Source organism: Oenanthe melanoleuca, chromosome 4, assembly GCF_029582105.1.
Source record: "Oenanthe melanoleuca isolate GR-GAL-2019-014 chromosome 4, OMel1.0, whole genome shotgun sequence".
Lineage (NCBI taxonomy): Eukaryota > Metazoa > Chordata > Aves > Passeriformes > Muscicapidae > Oenanthe > Oenanthe melanoleuca.
The window spans coordinates 6,102,193-6,117,279 of NC_079337.1; the positions used below are offsets into that span (position 1 = coordinate 6,102,193).

The 15,087-nt window shown below is 37.5% G+C and overlaps 1 protein-coding gene across 2 annotated transcripts in view; it reads left to right on the top strand.

Annotated features, from left to right (window-relative positions):
• The window catches only part of INTU (inturned planar cell polarity protein), a 32,470-nt gene extending 24,839 nt beyond the window's left edge, over window positions 1-7,631 (top strand). Inside the window, exons 10-16 of one of the 2 annotated variants that reach the window (XM_056490039.1) lie at window positions 819-881; window positions 1,868-2,089; window positions 2,460-2,936; window positions 3,365-3,462; window positions 4,059-4,248; window positions 5,959-6,113; window positions 6,925-7,631. In XM_056490039.1, coding sequence (XP_056346014.1) covers window positions 819-881; window positions 1,868-2,089; window positions 2,460-2,936; window positions 3,365-3,462; window positions 4,059-4,248; window positions 5,959-6,113; window positions 6,925-7,036 — 1,317 coding nt within the window. In that variant the 3' untranslated portion in view covers window positions 7,037-7,631. The remainder of the gene's footprint in view (window positions 1-818; window positions 882-1,867; window positions 2,090-2,459; window positions 2,937-3,364; window positions 3,463-4,058; window positions 4,249-5,958; window positions 6,114-6,924) is intronic. The other variant, XM_056490041.1, reaches the window with a different exon arrangement.
• The last annotated feature ends 7,456 nt before the right edge of the window (window positions 7,632-15,087 follow it).

A 15,087-nucleotide genomic window follows, 5' to 3' on the forward strand; every position in this document is an offset into this window, starting at 1 on the left:
AACAAACTTGGAAACATCTATGGATCAGAATTTAATTTTCCAGCTTACAGAAGGCAATTACAAATTCTGCTTAGTTTTAGTACTGTTTAAGAAGGTAACAGTAATATAATTTACTTAGGTAACTCTTAGCTCAGCAAGGTGTAAACGTATTGACATTTTAGCATTATTTTGTAATGAAAGAGCTCTCTTGAGCTCATGTTCCAGAAGAGTTACTCTAAAATTCTGTTGAAAAGAATCCCTGTACTAAACAACCTGGATGATTATTTAGAGAAATCAATGTTTATATTTTACAGTTTACTGTGCAGTAATTGATTCTACCTACTTAATTTAAAATACAGTATTTCCATCTAAAAGCAATGCTGCTAATGGGAGAGCACTGGCATTGAAAGATGAATGAATGGGAATATTTTGAGTAAAATGTCAAAGGCTGGAAAAAAATGCTTTGACTTGTAAGTTTTACTCTAGGAGGGCCCCTGGTGTCAGTAGTTATGCTAAAGCTACTTTGCTGTTAGCTGTGAGAATGAACATATCCTAACAAAAAGAGTTCATGAACACATAACAATTAAATAGAAACCAGTTATTTTGAACTGAAATTTTTATAGAAAATTGTAATAACATGAAATTCAATAGTGGAGGCTAAAAACTTGGTATTTCCCTTAACTGCTCAGTATTAACTGCTGTACTGGCAATAAAAGGTAGTCAAATATGAAAATATTAAAGTATTGATTACAACTGACCAGAATTAATTCACTTGCGTTTGGTAAATAAAATAAAAATCCTGAATTAAAAATTACAGTGCTTTTCTTTTCCCCTAACAGTCTGAAGACTATTATGACATGAGAAGACTATATGTGATCCTGGGCTCTTGTCTCTTTTACAAGGTAGTATTATGATTATTATGATTAAGACTTAAAGATTAGGAAAATGCATCTAGAAATCTGATTAGTCTTTCAGAATCTCAAAAATTTGAAGTGAATATATGACTGATTTAAGCATGTATTTCTAGTAACATACCTAAAGCTCAAAACACCATAACAGAAAAAATCAGTGTCAGGAAATTATATGTACTGTTTGAACAGCAAGAACAAAAGTATTTCTTTAAAACTGGAATTTCTTGGTCTACAATCCAAGGATTGGAAAGAGAGAGTAATAAGAAAGTAGTAAGAGTCAAACTGAGACTGTAGGATATTCTGATGGGAATGTTGTTTATTCCCATGTTTTAGTAACAGGTGCTCTATCTTGAATCTGTCTTTAAATCCAAGACTTGAGAAATTATATTGACAGCTTTTTTCATTTTGGCCTCATTCGTAACTTTATTAATCTTTGGTAAATATAGACAGTGTAATCAACAGTATAAGAAGCAAGGTAGCAGCCTTTGCTTTAAGAAAACTTGCATTTTAAGGATTTTATCAGGCAACTGTTCTTTGTGCTGGGAATGTTATGAGAGAAGAGAAGCTGCACAGTATCTACTATACCAGCACTTCAGCTGTAAAGCCCTTAATGCTGGAACCACCGTACTGTGGATCTTCTTTAGGAATTTTATTAATTCCAGTGAAAGCTCACTATTTTTGGAGAGAGAAATAAATGAGAATTTGTAGCTGTTTTGCAAGCTGGAAAAGTCCAGGTCACCTCTGATAACTTGCATATATGCTGATGGTTGATTTGTTTTTATTTAGTGTTTTGATTATTTAGATGTGGCCCAAAAACTCAGTGTTGTACAACTGCACACCAAAAAGACAGTCTGTGGCCAGAAACCTTAAGATCTCAGTGCATGTGGAGCAGGGATATCTCTGTATGAAAAGGACTCTGAAGTGCTGTGTGGTGGTGATATATTTCTCACTGAGCACTTCTTTTTTGTTTAATTAAGGGTTACTTGATTGGTAATCACTTGCCAAAGGAAGACCTTCTTGATGTGGGTCTCTACTGTCGGCACTACTGCCTGTTACCCCTGGCAGCAGAGCAGAGGATTGGGCAGTTGGTGATTTGGAGGGAGGTGTTCCCACAGCACCACCTCCAGCCCTGTGAGGAGGCAAGTCTGACAGGATACAGGGAACCTGAAGCAAGATACTTCCTACTGATAGTTGGCTTGGTGAGTTAATGCTGCAGCATGCCCATTCTCTGAGGTCCCGTTTGCTGTTCTGAGTTGTCTGTTCACTACATCAACACCTTCCATGCATTTCTTTGGGTAATTCTTCAAAATACTCAAATTGTAGCTGTTTCATGAGATAGAATTTCCCAGAGAGTAGCATTATTTATATATCTACAAAGCTTTCAAAGTTTAATATAAATTCTCATTATTTTTATGCCTTTTCACTTCAGTTAAAGTATTTCTACCTTTATAATCTTATCTTTTCAGACAGCTCACATCAGAAATGTCTGGGTTTGGTTTTTACTAAATGTGGACTTTCTTTCAAGCAAACAGCTGATGAGTTTGTAAGCAGTCTTTTCTGTATTTACAGAGACACTTTGTCCTGTGTGTCCTGCTGGAGGCAGGGGGCTGTGCATCCAGAGCTGTTGGGAATCCAGGACCAGACTGCATCTATGTAGACCAGGTCAAAGCAACCATACTGCAGCTGGAGGGAATAGACGCCAGCATAGAGGAAAGGCTGGATTCTCCGTCCATCCCACCTTTAGCCTGTGCTGACTGGTTCCTTCCTGCAGCACGGGACAGACTGGAGAGCTTGAGCAAGCTGCAGAACTCCTGCAAGCCTGTGAGCAGTGCAGGGAGCAAGAGGAGCCTCTTTGGGGACAGCTGCCCCAGCACACGGACGCAGAGCCCCCCAAGGAGCAGCGGGGCAGCCGAGCAGGGCGGCCAAGGGCCCGCCCAGGAGGAGAGCTCCAACCCACAGCCTGTGGGGGAGCAGGTCAGGCAACACGGGCACAGAGAACTGATGAGGTTTGGGGACTGGGGAGAGGGCAGCTCATTCCAACTCAAGGTAACTTCTATAAAAAGTACACTATAAAAGAGTAAGTCGCTTGAATTCAGTAGGAAACACTTTTGTTGCCTTGGGAAGCTCTGAGTCAGCCTCAGAGCCATCACACTTATTTGATCATTGCTTGTAAATATTTGGGGATTTCACATGACTGAAGTGGGCACAGCTGTGTTGCAAAAAGAAGACGTAATTGGAGAATATCCCCAAAATAACCTATCAAAACTAACTGCTGTACAAGTTGTTCTGTACAGCAGTTGTACAACTCCTTCTAACCAAGTTTATTCTAAAATAGGCTATCATACATTTATATAAACTGATATAACAGGGCCTTATTAAAAATGCTACATTATCCTTTCTGTTGGTTTGGTTGGATTCTGTTCTTTCTTTAGCTGTGTGTTCTTTGTTACTTCATCTATCTGCTTGTTTTTCAGGCCACCAGAAAAAAACACATCCTGCCAAACCCATTTCATTCCGGAAACTTTAAAAAGAACTCTTCAGAGAAAGATACAGAACTTCTTAATGCTATCAAGTAAGAAATTGAGTATTTCATTTTTTAGGCCATTGGATTGTTTTTTGAATATACACAGATCACTGAAGTCCCCACATGATTTTATTCCAACCAAAGCTTTGCTATGCAAAGATTATCAAAAGTGAATCTGTTCAATGAGAACTTAATTAAATATAAAAATCTGAAATAATTCAGTAAAAGACAACTGTTTCTAATAATATGTCAGTATTTTGCACACCTGTCCCACATCTGTATGTCCTTGGAATTTCAAGTGGAAATATCTGGACCACGCAGATACTTATCTTGTGCCTCCATATTATTTTTAGGTAGGTGTACAAAGAACAAAACTTATATTTCACTTTTCTTTTTTGGGGACAATTTTTGAGAACACAAGTGTGATGCCTAGCTGGCACCACAGTTTTTAAATTTCTTGGTTTTTTAGATTGAGTGTTACAGTCAAAATTAGCAGGATTTCTTTGGTATGGAGACAGGAACCTTTTGAATCCCTGTATCCATTTTGTACCCTGTTGTACTTAGAAAAACAATTCTGCCTTAAGAAACAAAAGCTGCAAATTATTTTAATTTTTTAAATTAAATGAATTCTCCAATACTTTAAGGTTGACATCTGGTCCTGAGAATACCCTCTTCCACTATCTGTCTTTGGAGACAATGCAGGGAATTTTTATTACTCCAACTCACAAAGAAGTAGCACAGCTTGGTGGCTCCATCCACCCTCAGTTAATTGAGAATTTCTACCAGTGCTGCCTTTCAATTCGTTCCATTTTCCAGCAGTCCATGAGGAAAGAGGTATGGAAATTTGGATTTTTCTTTGTCCAGTCACATTCTCAATTCAGTATTTCAAAATTCTTTTCATTATTTCAGTGGTTCACAGGCAGCTGTATTTGCATGTCTGCAGACTCTGGTCCAAAGTGGAATACTGTCAGTTGTGTTTTTTAGATCCTAAAGTGACAATTCACGCGAGTTAAGTGAGGAAAGAGGAAATAACAGTACAAATTGAATGAAAGCAAGTTTGCAAATAGCAGTATAGTTTTTCTTAATGTTCTTTGATGTTACTGAAGAAGTAATTTCTGGCTAGACCCATGTGCCTTGTAAATCAAGGAATTTTTAAGTGTTAAAAATAGTGATACTTTGGTAAATTGGTCACATGACACTGGGTTTGGCTGAGCAGGACTTTGGCAATGAGCCATACATTTTGGCATTTCTGTTGGAGATGCAGAAACCCAAAAGCAAACAGAGAGAATAAATTAGTATTTCTTAGCATCAAATTGCCTTTGGCAACAGCCATTAAATAGACATTTTATAGTTCAAGCCATAAAAACTGAGAATCAGGAATAACTGATGGCCACATCTCTTTCAGGGAAATTTGGTGCAGTCTTTGGCATATTGGCTCCAGCAATTAATGCTGAAATTATGTATTATGAAATATAGCTGAAATTAATGCTGAAATTCTGTGTATTATGGCATGAGGACAATGTAAAAGAATAAACAGAAATTTGCCTTGTTCATAGTGAATGACAAAAAAATCAAATACAGAAAGGTACTATTGTACTGTGTATTCTGTGTCATCTGCTAAATATTGTTATGGCTTAGGACCCATTACTGCACCAGTAATGCAAAGTAACTGTAAAATGATCAATAATTAATTTAGCCTCAATTTTTGAGAACTGAAAATTCACGATTTAACTTAAAAAATGTGTACAGAGCAAAAATAAGCTGTGTCATCTTAAACACTTAAAATATGATGCTTTGACCGTGTTTCCTAGATCTTCAGCCCCTGCATCTTCAATATTGTAGGTAGATTGAACAATGCGGTTTCTGCATGTGCATATGGCAGACAGAAGTTCCTTGAGTTGTTTTATGAAAAAAACTTTTCTTTCACCTTCGAAGGAACTGTTTCACTGGCAGATCCAGAGATAAACTGGAACTTTTGCAAAGTTTATTGAAAAGCTCTGCTCAAAACATAGCTCTAAAAGCTGGAGGAGACACAAAAATATCTTTTATTTTCTATGCTTTTATGCCCTCATAATGAGTAAGAGTCAGAAAATGCTCTGAGCAAAGTGCTTCAGCTGTTTATTTACAAAAAGAAATTCCTGCCTGGCCATGTTTATTCAATAGACTCTTACTATCACAGTTCTTAATTAAGGAGGCACACAGAGAAAGATGAGAGCTTTAGCTGTTGTAACACACTTACTTAAAGTGCTGTAGTAACTCAGATGTCTTAATAGAAAAACTGTGTTTAGCTAGAAGGAAAAAAAGTCAAAAAAGGGAGCGTGTGACCAATTCCAACTTGAGTAACAATGGAAAAGCCTTTTGATGCCAAAGTAACAAAACTAAGGAAAATAATCATGTAAACAAGTTAGTTATATCTTCTAAGCCTGGCTTTTTAACAGCAGAATCATCCATGAGAGAGTCCTGAACAAATCACATGGTTGTATTTGCTCATGTGTATGTCAAAATGTCTCATTCTCTACTAACATTTCACCAGTTGTGTTACAGAAAAAGAAAAAGGCAGGCAGTGGGATTTCAGAATTTAGTAAGGCAGCTGAGGACCCAGGTCTGGTAAGAGAACATGGACTTCTGTTTGAGTGCTCTCCTGAAAACTGGACTGACCAGAAGAAACCACCACCAACAATGAACTACTGGGTTGTGGGGTAGGTTTAAAGACAAATTTCACTTCCAGTTTTTATCTTGAGTATGCCACTGTGTTCTTTAAAAATAAATTTAACTGTAGCACATCACAGAAATACTTGATCTGACTGACTGAAGTAGCTTTTATTTAAAGGAACTGGGAAGTTGCATTAATGTGAATTTTCACCTTTAACACTTGCTGAGTCAATGATATAAACAAATGAGGTGAACAGTTATAATTACTGTTATATTAAAAAGAGACTTTTTCATTGGGAAGAAAAATGTCTAAAAAGAATAATAATTGTTTTTCACATGAATGTAGGTAACTGAGGTTCATGTGGAAACATTAAAATCTTTAATTAAAACATTACAAAAATGTTTACACTACTGTTGATATCTTTTTAAAAATAATTATAATGCAAAGGTATTAACAGCTTCTCTATTTTAGCTCTTTCCCAAGAAGAGCTCATTGGATTAATATGTGGGAAGGTAACTACCCACATATTATTATGTTTAAAAATAATAAATATATAAATCCTGGGGCTTGCTCCCAAGGACCTTGATTGCAGCTTGTAGCTGCAAACAGACCAGTAACACAGAAGATCCTGAAAACCTGAAGATTTTTTCCCTTCCATGTCCTTAAAAAACCTGAGTTTTTAAACTTGATTCAAAAATCCAATGTACTGAAATGCAGGACACTGAAATCTGCCAACTGTCTGGGACAGCAGCTTGTTTTCACTTCCTAGTGAAACCTTGCAGTACAATCAGAGTCTACCCTTTGAAGAGAAAAAAACACCTGTGATGATTTTTTTTTTTTTTTTTTTTTTTTCCCAGGAGACTCATTCTCCATCCCAAACCTCAGGAGTGTTACGTGTGTTTCCATGACTCAGTGACAGAAGCTGCTGTGGAACTGGCCTTTAAACTGTCCTTTGGCTTAGCTGCATAGATGAGCTTCCTGCTCGCTCAGGCATCCTGCATGGTGTGGTAATTCTTTAAAGCAGCCCATATAAAGGGAAATGAACTCAATTTGGGTGCCACTCATGGGGTATCTTTGAAATGCTTTGAAAAAATCAAATACCTTGTGGTATGATGCAGCTAAAGCTTCAGTGGTGCTTCTAATGAGCTCATCAATTGAATACTTAACAGTATTTCAAAGAATCAAAGTTCTTATTTTTATAAACTGTCACTTTTTTTATCCTGGTCATAACCTTATTATATGAAAACAACACATAATTTGTATGTTCTCTGCTGTTCAGTGTACAATATGCAACATAAAATGGTAAGCTGATCCTTAAAGTACTCTATGAACATGGAAATTGGTGATGGGAGGAAAAAAGAAGTTCTCCAGTTAGTTAAAATTTTGCACCTCCAAGGGCCTGAAAAATACTGAATGTTTTCAGTAGCGTTGTGTTAATCTGAGAGAAATCTTTTAGGCAATTCCTGGCACAGCCTCACTGAACTAATGGCTTACCATTTTTGCTCTCCTGCACACTCAAGGACTATAGGTGGTTGATGTTTTACTTGACTCCATGAGTTTTAACTATAAATAATACTTTATTTGTTAAAATGCAATTTTGAAGACACAAAGAAAGATTGGGGGTGGGCAGGGTGGTTTTAAGATATGCATGGACTTGGTTTATTTTATATTCATAATTTCATAATAAAAATGTATATTTGTTAAAGAACAGTAACGCATTAATTTTTAATTATTTTTTTAACATAATGTATTTTCTCTTATTTTTTTATTCTACTTGTTTTTCATAAGTGCTCATAAAATGCATAACTAGAATTGCATTTTAAACAGCGGGATCAAATAGTTTAAGTGTTCAGGAAAGCTAATTCAATTTCATGGGCTCTCATGACCACATCTTTAGATCTTGTTTTCACTAGTAAATGACACCGTTTGGGGTAGTCCTAAAACAGTCAATCAAATGCTCGAAGTGCTCAGGGTGATTCACAGCTTGTCTGGATCACTCAACAGTTGCTTTAGTTCCAAGCTGCAGAAGTCTCAGGCTGTGATTGAAGACTTTGCTAATCAGCATTCTCCGGGATTTATGGTTCCTAGCAGATGAGCAACAGTATTTCAGTCTGAGGCATACAAATCACTGCAGTGCTGTGTTAGCTGTGTTCCCCGTGCATAAATCAAAGTGATGAGAGAGTTACTCTGTTACACCTCTCAAAAGCCCAATATACACCAAGTTGGGGTATTGGATTTCCTGGTATATGGAAGAAGGAAGGTGGAGGAAAGCAAGAAGTCTTTGCTGCAGTGCTTTTAGCTGTTTATCTTACTGTCCAGAAGAATCCTCTCTTTAATTGAGAAGAATCCTGTAATTCTAGAAGTGCCACCAAGTTTAACACCTGTGTAAAGCTGTTGCTTTAAGATGGAGTGTGAGCACCCTCTCTTGTCAGCCAAAATGTGTAGGGAGGCTGTTTCAGGAGAGCAGTCTGCACAGCCTGCTCTCCTGCACTTTCCATAGGTATCCCTAGTCTTAGAAATGGATGAAGGAAGTTGAAAATCTAAGCTATTTCTCTTATTACTGATGTTTCAATTCATAGGCTATTGGTAAGTTTCAAAATAAATCGAGATTTCCAAAAAGAAGTGCTTGAAAAAGAAAGGACCTGAAAAGGAAGATTTTTGGCCTTTATTGCAGCTCATACCAAATAGAAGAGATATGGTATAATATCCTTGCTGTAGTATAAGCTTTGGAAATTTTAAAATCTTCAGTTACTTTTAAAAATCCTTTTCTCTGTAGAATGTCTGGCACTGGTGGTTTGGCAAATGTTACACATATTTCCCAACACAGGCTCTAAAGGTTGCTTTTAAGGACAAACACAAACATATTTTTATGTCCAAAGGGGATAAAGGAAAACAGGTTAAAATAATCTTTTGCATATTAGTTTTAATAAACAAACTAGATCTGGTCAAGAGCTATGCATTTCTTGCCCTCAGCATGGCTGGTAATTAGTGGCCGTAGAAAGAGGCAGGTTTCCTGTGTAGCTTGTTGTTGCAGCAATAAAATCTGGGGTTTGATCTTAAATGATTAATGATTTTGTGAGGTGCCTGTAAATGTCCCTCCACTGAGATGGATTCTTGAAAGGCACACAGGCCAACACCCATGGAATTAATTACAATAAATTTTGGTCTTGGAATATGAAATGTTGATACTGGCATTTGGCAAATTGCATAAAATTCATTCATATCAGCAGAATGGAAAATAAATGTTCATATTTGACTTGTTTAATGTGAAAATAGATGGAAAATCTGCTTCATTTGTCTCTGTCTTAAGTTATCTCTTTCAGGATTTCTTTGATTAGGTTTTGATAATGTAAACAAAAATCCAGTGTTCTGTGATTTCTCATGTTGACAGTTCTTTACTACACTGCCAGAAAGTTTCCTTGCCACAGGCTTTTCTGGTAGTGCTGACCAGGAGGAATTCTGTCAGTCACTAAAGTTTGATTAATCTCCTGATATCCCATGCAAATTTTTAAGCAGTCCTTTTTCAATTACAGTCTATATAAGAATTTAAGGTTGTTTTCTTTCTTTCCTTGCAGTGGAAAAAAGTAAAACGGGCATTGTGTAAATAACACTGTTTATAGTTCTTAAAATCTCCCTTCCATCTCCTGGAAGTGCTTCCAGATGGCTCACATGTGTATGAGCTCGTGACTCAAATTGTAGAAACATTCCATGAATAACCCTCAAGATTAATTTCCTTAGAAGTACAATATTTAGCAAAGTGGCATATCCACTGTTGAAGCTCAGGGTCTTTGGATGCTTTCTTTCATGTTCTGTTCAGGACAGGAAATGGGATACTACAGCTGTGGAGTTGTTCCCAAATTGGCAAATAAAAAATGGTTTTGGGCACACATGGTCTGCATTTATTACACAAGATGTACAAGATGTACCCCTGATGCAGTTAAAGCCAGCACAGCTATGTCAGAGCTGTAAAAAGTTATGTAAAATGTTTCTCCTACTGTGATCATCCTTTACAAGTGCAAAGATAAAAGACCTCAGTGTAGGAATTGCTCTGAGACTGCCATGTTTCTTGATTATTTTGTAAATACAGTGTTTTGGATAGATCTTGTCCTTGTGCTTTGAAGTTTCATTTAGTACAAAGGTCAGTACTCTAGTATTGTAATGCTAGACTAGTGTTGTCATAGCTGTATACAACAATCTTTGTGTTGCAGTTTTGGAAGGGCATTTTGGCAAACCTGGCTGCTAGCAGAGCAGCAGGAGCATCCAGTGAGATCAGCTCAGTTGGTCAGATCATGGTGCTCATACTGGGGAAGGCAGGGGAATCTCTGCAGTGGCAGTGGCAGGTTTACCTGATGTGCTTCAGGTGTTATATTCACTGCATTCTAGAGGCAGACCAATGCACAATAGTATTAGAATCCTTTCTGTTACTTAAAAATTTGCTAATTTACAATTACAAGCATAAAAATAAGAAATGCACAATCTTTAAAGAAAGGGTGAAGTAGACAAAAAATTCTCTGGAAATAGTGCTGTAGCATAGCTCTCAGTTTTGCATTTGTTTAGATTCTGTAGGGAAAAGTTTTAACTGAATTTTGCCAACTTTAGGTGCAGTAACCAGAGGAGTTTGGCTTTTCCAACTTAAGGTGTTACGGGGTGTCATTTAAAGAATTAAGGACCATCCTTGTTCTGCATCAAGAATATCAACAGAAGATTTTCTCACTGGGTATGATTTCTGGGTCTAAATACATGTTCTCACCTGTAGAGAATCCCAAGAGCTGGAAAACAGATTAAAACCTCCACATGATTTAATATGATTTTAATTTTGATTTTCACTTTGTCACACAGAATTTTTAACTTTTATAGCTCCACTATAGGGAAAAGCTGAAACAAATAAGGCTTCTTACACATCTGAGCAAGAATGTGTGGGGAGGAAGTAAAAGCATGGTGTTGCATAGAAAAAATTCTTTGCAGAGAAAGGGAAAAGAGTTTGATCCACAAGGATTCTGCTGAATGACAGCAGCATTGGAATGGTAGTTATTTGACCTGGAAAGTGTTTCAGCAAATGGACGTCAGTATTTGAATACACTGTCTTCACCACGTCTCTATGCTTTGTTAAAAACGAGACAAAGCAATGATCTCTTCTGTTTAAATGTTTCAGTTATGCTGGCAGCCTGTACTGAAAAGCAGGGTGTCTGCATGCAAACAATGTGCATAGATTTCTCTTCTATTAGGTGCTGCTGAGCAACAGTTCCAGGAACTGGGGATTGGATTATTAAAATTACAAAGACAGATGGACTTCGTGGCCTGTACAGGGATTGGGTAGTTCAGTACAGGGAATCATTGTGCACCAGGACTTCAGTTTTGGATGTTATGGACACCATTAAAGCAGCTTTTACAAACAGAAATGAACACCTTTTAATCTGTCATCTGTCATTATTATGTACTAATGAGGCTGCTAGCTACAGCTTTTCCACTTACAGTTATTTGTGATTGACAGACTATTAGTGAAGAGCCAAGTCTTTCTACAGTAGGATTAACAGTATAGAAACTGATCTATATTACATTTCTTATCTACTGGATCTGATGTGCATTTTACAGAATTTGTACAGGCTTTTATTTTGTGAAAGTATGTTCAGCTCACAGCTCGGTGAAAGCTCTTAGTAAAAAACTAGGATTGACTTTCCTTTTCCTACTCAGAGCCAGATATTTGGGGTAGGACAGGTTTGTGAGTAGAATAAGTTTCTAGGTTGTTCAGTAGCCTTTGAAGTACATTTAATAATACAAATTCTTGCTGTGAAGGTTATCTTCAAACAGTAATTTAAAAAACAAAACAAAAATGCTCTTGAGAAACCAGGACTTTGTTCCCTGCATCCCTGAGAAAGTTTTGCCACCCTATAGCAGGAAAGAGTTGATAGTTCCAAAGTGCTTTGTTTCAAGCATCTCCTCTCTTGGTATTCCAAGAAGTCAAAAGAAAATCTGAATAAATGTTGGCATAGAACATGCTTAGGTCATTTCAGAAAATGCCAGGGATACTTAAATTCTTACATAATGCCCTGCATACCTCTGGTAATCTGTCCTAAATATCACAAACCTTGAAGCTTACCCCATTAGCACTACTGACGTCTTCCTTTCAGACTAAATGTGATTTCACTGTTTTGTGCTTTATCTCAGCAGCAGGCCTGCAGTTCATGCTGGTTTTGTTTCAAAGTGCTGTGCCTCTTGAGGCTTTAACAAAAAATTTCCTCTGTTTCTGGTCATTAACTTACCAGTAGGATAGAGAAGACTATCAAGATTATTAAAAACATAAATTATAATAATTTAGACTAAAATAATGGGTTTACTAGCACAAAATATGAGAATGAGAGGATTTATGTGTTGTGATTTACATGTATTTTGTGAGTGATCATTTCATTCATGTCGTTCTGAAGGTACAAATGAAGCTGATTAGTATGATTTTAATAACTTCTTATCATGCTGCTTATTCTGATCCAAGTGGAGGCCTTGAATTAAATATAACACCTGTTATTTCTCCATTTAAGACTCTATTTTCCTGATGGGATAACCTTCTGAAACAACAAGCATGCTACAGTTGCTGCTTTCAGCAAAATTGGTTTCTGTCAGCTAAGCATCAACAATCATTATCAAATAGCCTCTTATTTGCATATATTCATGTTGATCCCAAACAAAATATGCTGAATGGTTTTTAGCTATCTTAAAACACTTACTTGTATTGATCATGTGAACATATATTTCTTATGTGTATTTATCAGTGGCCTAAAGTAGACAAGATTGTCTTTCTGCCATTATGGAGAACCTAGAACCTTACCCTGACATTCCAAGTGGATGTAGCTAAGTTAAATCTTCAATATTTGTTTAAGGGGAAAAAAAAAAGTATCTTCTCTCCACCAGAATTAGACATAATGAGAGGGATTTGGGTTTGTGTCTCCCAAAAAAAAGTGTGCATGTTTTGCACTAGTGAAGACAAAAAAACAGTGCTGGTTCCTAATATAGCATAGCCCTTAGTATGTTTGAGAGGACTCTGTTGATTACTAATGAACTGCAATCGACTTAGTATAAAACTGTTTCATTCATTCTGAAGATGGAAAAAATTTAGCTGTACAAGTTTTAACAGCACTGAAAGAATTCAGAGCACCCTTAGGACCAGAGTGACCTCATTTAATTCCTAAGCCTTCTACTTGCCCAGCAGAGCTTATAAAAGGCATCAGAAGAAGGATCACAGCTTTTCTAAATTTAGCCTTTGGTACCAGCTAACAGAGCGTGACACCAGATAAATATTTAATAGCCAAAAGATCTTCCTTTGGAGTGATCCGTTAGGAGAAAAGTTCCTTAGTGTTCTTTACTACAGAAAGACCAATAAATCCAAGAAAATATTTACTTGCCTCTTCTTTGAAATTCTCAATGTTTCCATTTTGTTCATACTAAAACAACATTAAAAAAGCTCTTACCTGGCTAGCAGCATTTTAAGCCAAAATACAGCCCAAGAGCCAACACCTAGAACACAAACACTTAGTACAGCATTGCTGGAGAAAATGAAAAATGGCTGAAGATTCTTCTCAGTATTGAGGATGAATCTTAGCATGTACATAAATAAGAAGACTCTTATTTCTGAGGTAATAATTCAAGAGAGAAAGACCAAACCTTATGGAGTATTGAAAACTTAGGATCCAAAAGAAGCATTTAGGAGGCCTTTATTTAAATGTCTGGTTTGAAAGAAATCAAAGCAAATTTCACCCCAGCCATTAAGTTTGACATTAAACCCTTGGCTCGTGAGTTTGTACAAATATTTTCTTGAGCTGCTAAAATAACCAGATGTTATCCACAGGCCAAGAATTGGAAAGACTGGGGTCCAGTCCTTAGATTGCTTCATAGTGGAGGATAAGAAGGGGGGCTGTGCTCAGGCAAGTCTGTGGCTTATGTGGCTGGCGTGAGTTTTGTTCATACTCATAGCCTGGGCATCAGCCTGACACTGAAGCACACAGACAAGTTTTAGGACATCCTCCAAGAGTTTGGCTTACTCTATACTCTCATCTCTGTCTCCTGACAAAGCAAATAAAAAAATCCATTGGCATTTTCTGGTGGCTGTCAGGAATGTTTGCACAACTCTGCTCCCCCAGTGCAGCTTCTAACCAGCTGGCTTGGCTTGCACAACCACACAGGAGCATTTGCATTTAATCTCTTTGCCCCCGAGGTTTCAATTTAGTCGGGAGTCAGCCTCAAGTGGTGCTGCTATACCTTGAATCACTGTTTTTCTAACAGAGGTGGAAAGAGTAGAGCAGGAATTGGAGCTGGGGGATTTGCCTCACTGGCTACTGTAGATGGGACTGGACCTGGTTTTCCTATCTGATCCTAATCCTAGCAAGTAAAAATGAGATAATTAAGGCAGATAGAATAGTTGTGTCACAAATAATTCTGTGTACCAGTGGTTTCTCTTGACTCTGGTGGTTTTAGAGGAATAGAACATGTTTTCATTAGGAAAATTCTGGTTGTTTAATAGACCATTGAAACAGTGATAAATGGGAGAGATAATCAAGCCTCTTGACATGGATGTTAAACTAGTTTAGTCGTTTTGTGCTTATTTTTAATCTCTCCAGTGGAACAGAACTGTGCAGTGCAGTGTCACATGCTGTGTCACAAAGACGTCACATTGCTGTGTGAAACTGAGTGTCATTTTTAGAAGCAAATAAATACTTAGGGAACTTTTCCAGCCTGTAGGCTTGTTTTTGTGGAGTTTCAAGGCACAAAATTGACAAATTTATAAAAAACAAATACCCGATACCTATAAAACGTGGGATGAGCAGAGATACTTGGGGCCCGGGATGACGTTTTTTCCCCAGGGAAAGGAAACAGACCAGGCTGTGTCTGGAAACAGACCGGGCCCACCCCAGCCGGGGACGGATGGCTATTCCATAGGTGCTGGCAGTGGGCGGAATGAAGGACTCCCCGGCCCAAACCCTGCCTGTCCCTGGCACCAGGAGGCCCCAGGAGCCATCCCCACCTCAGCGTCG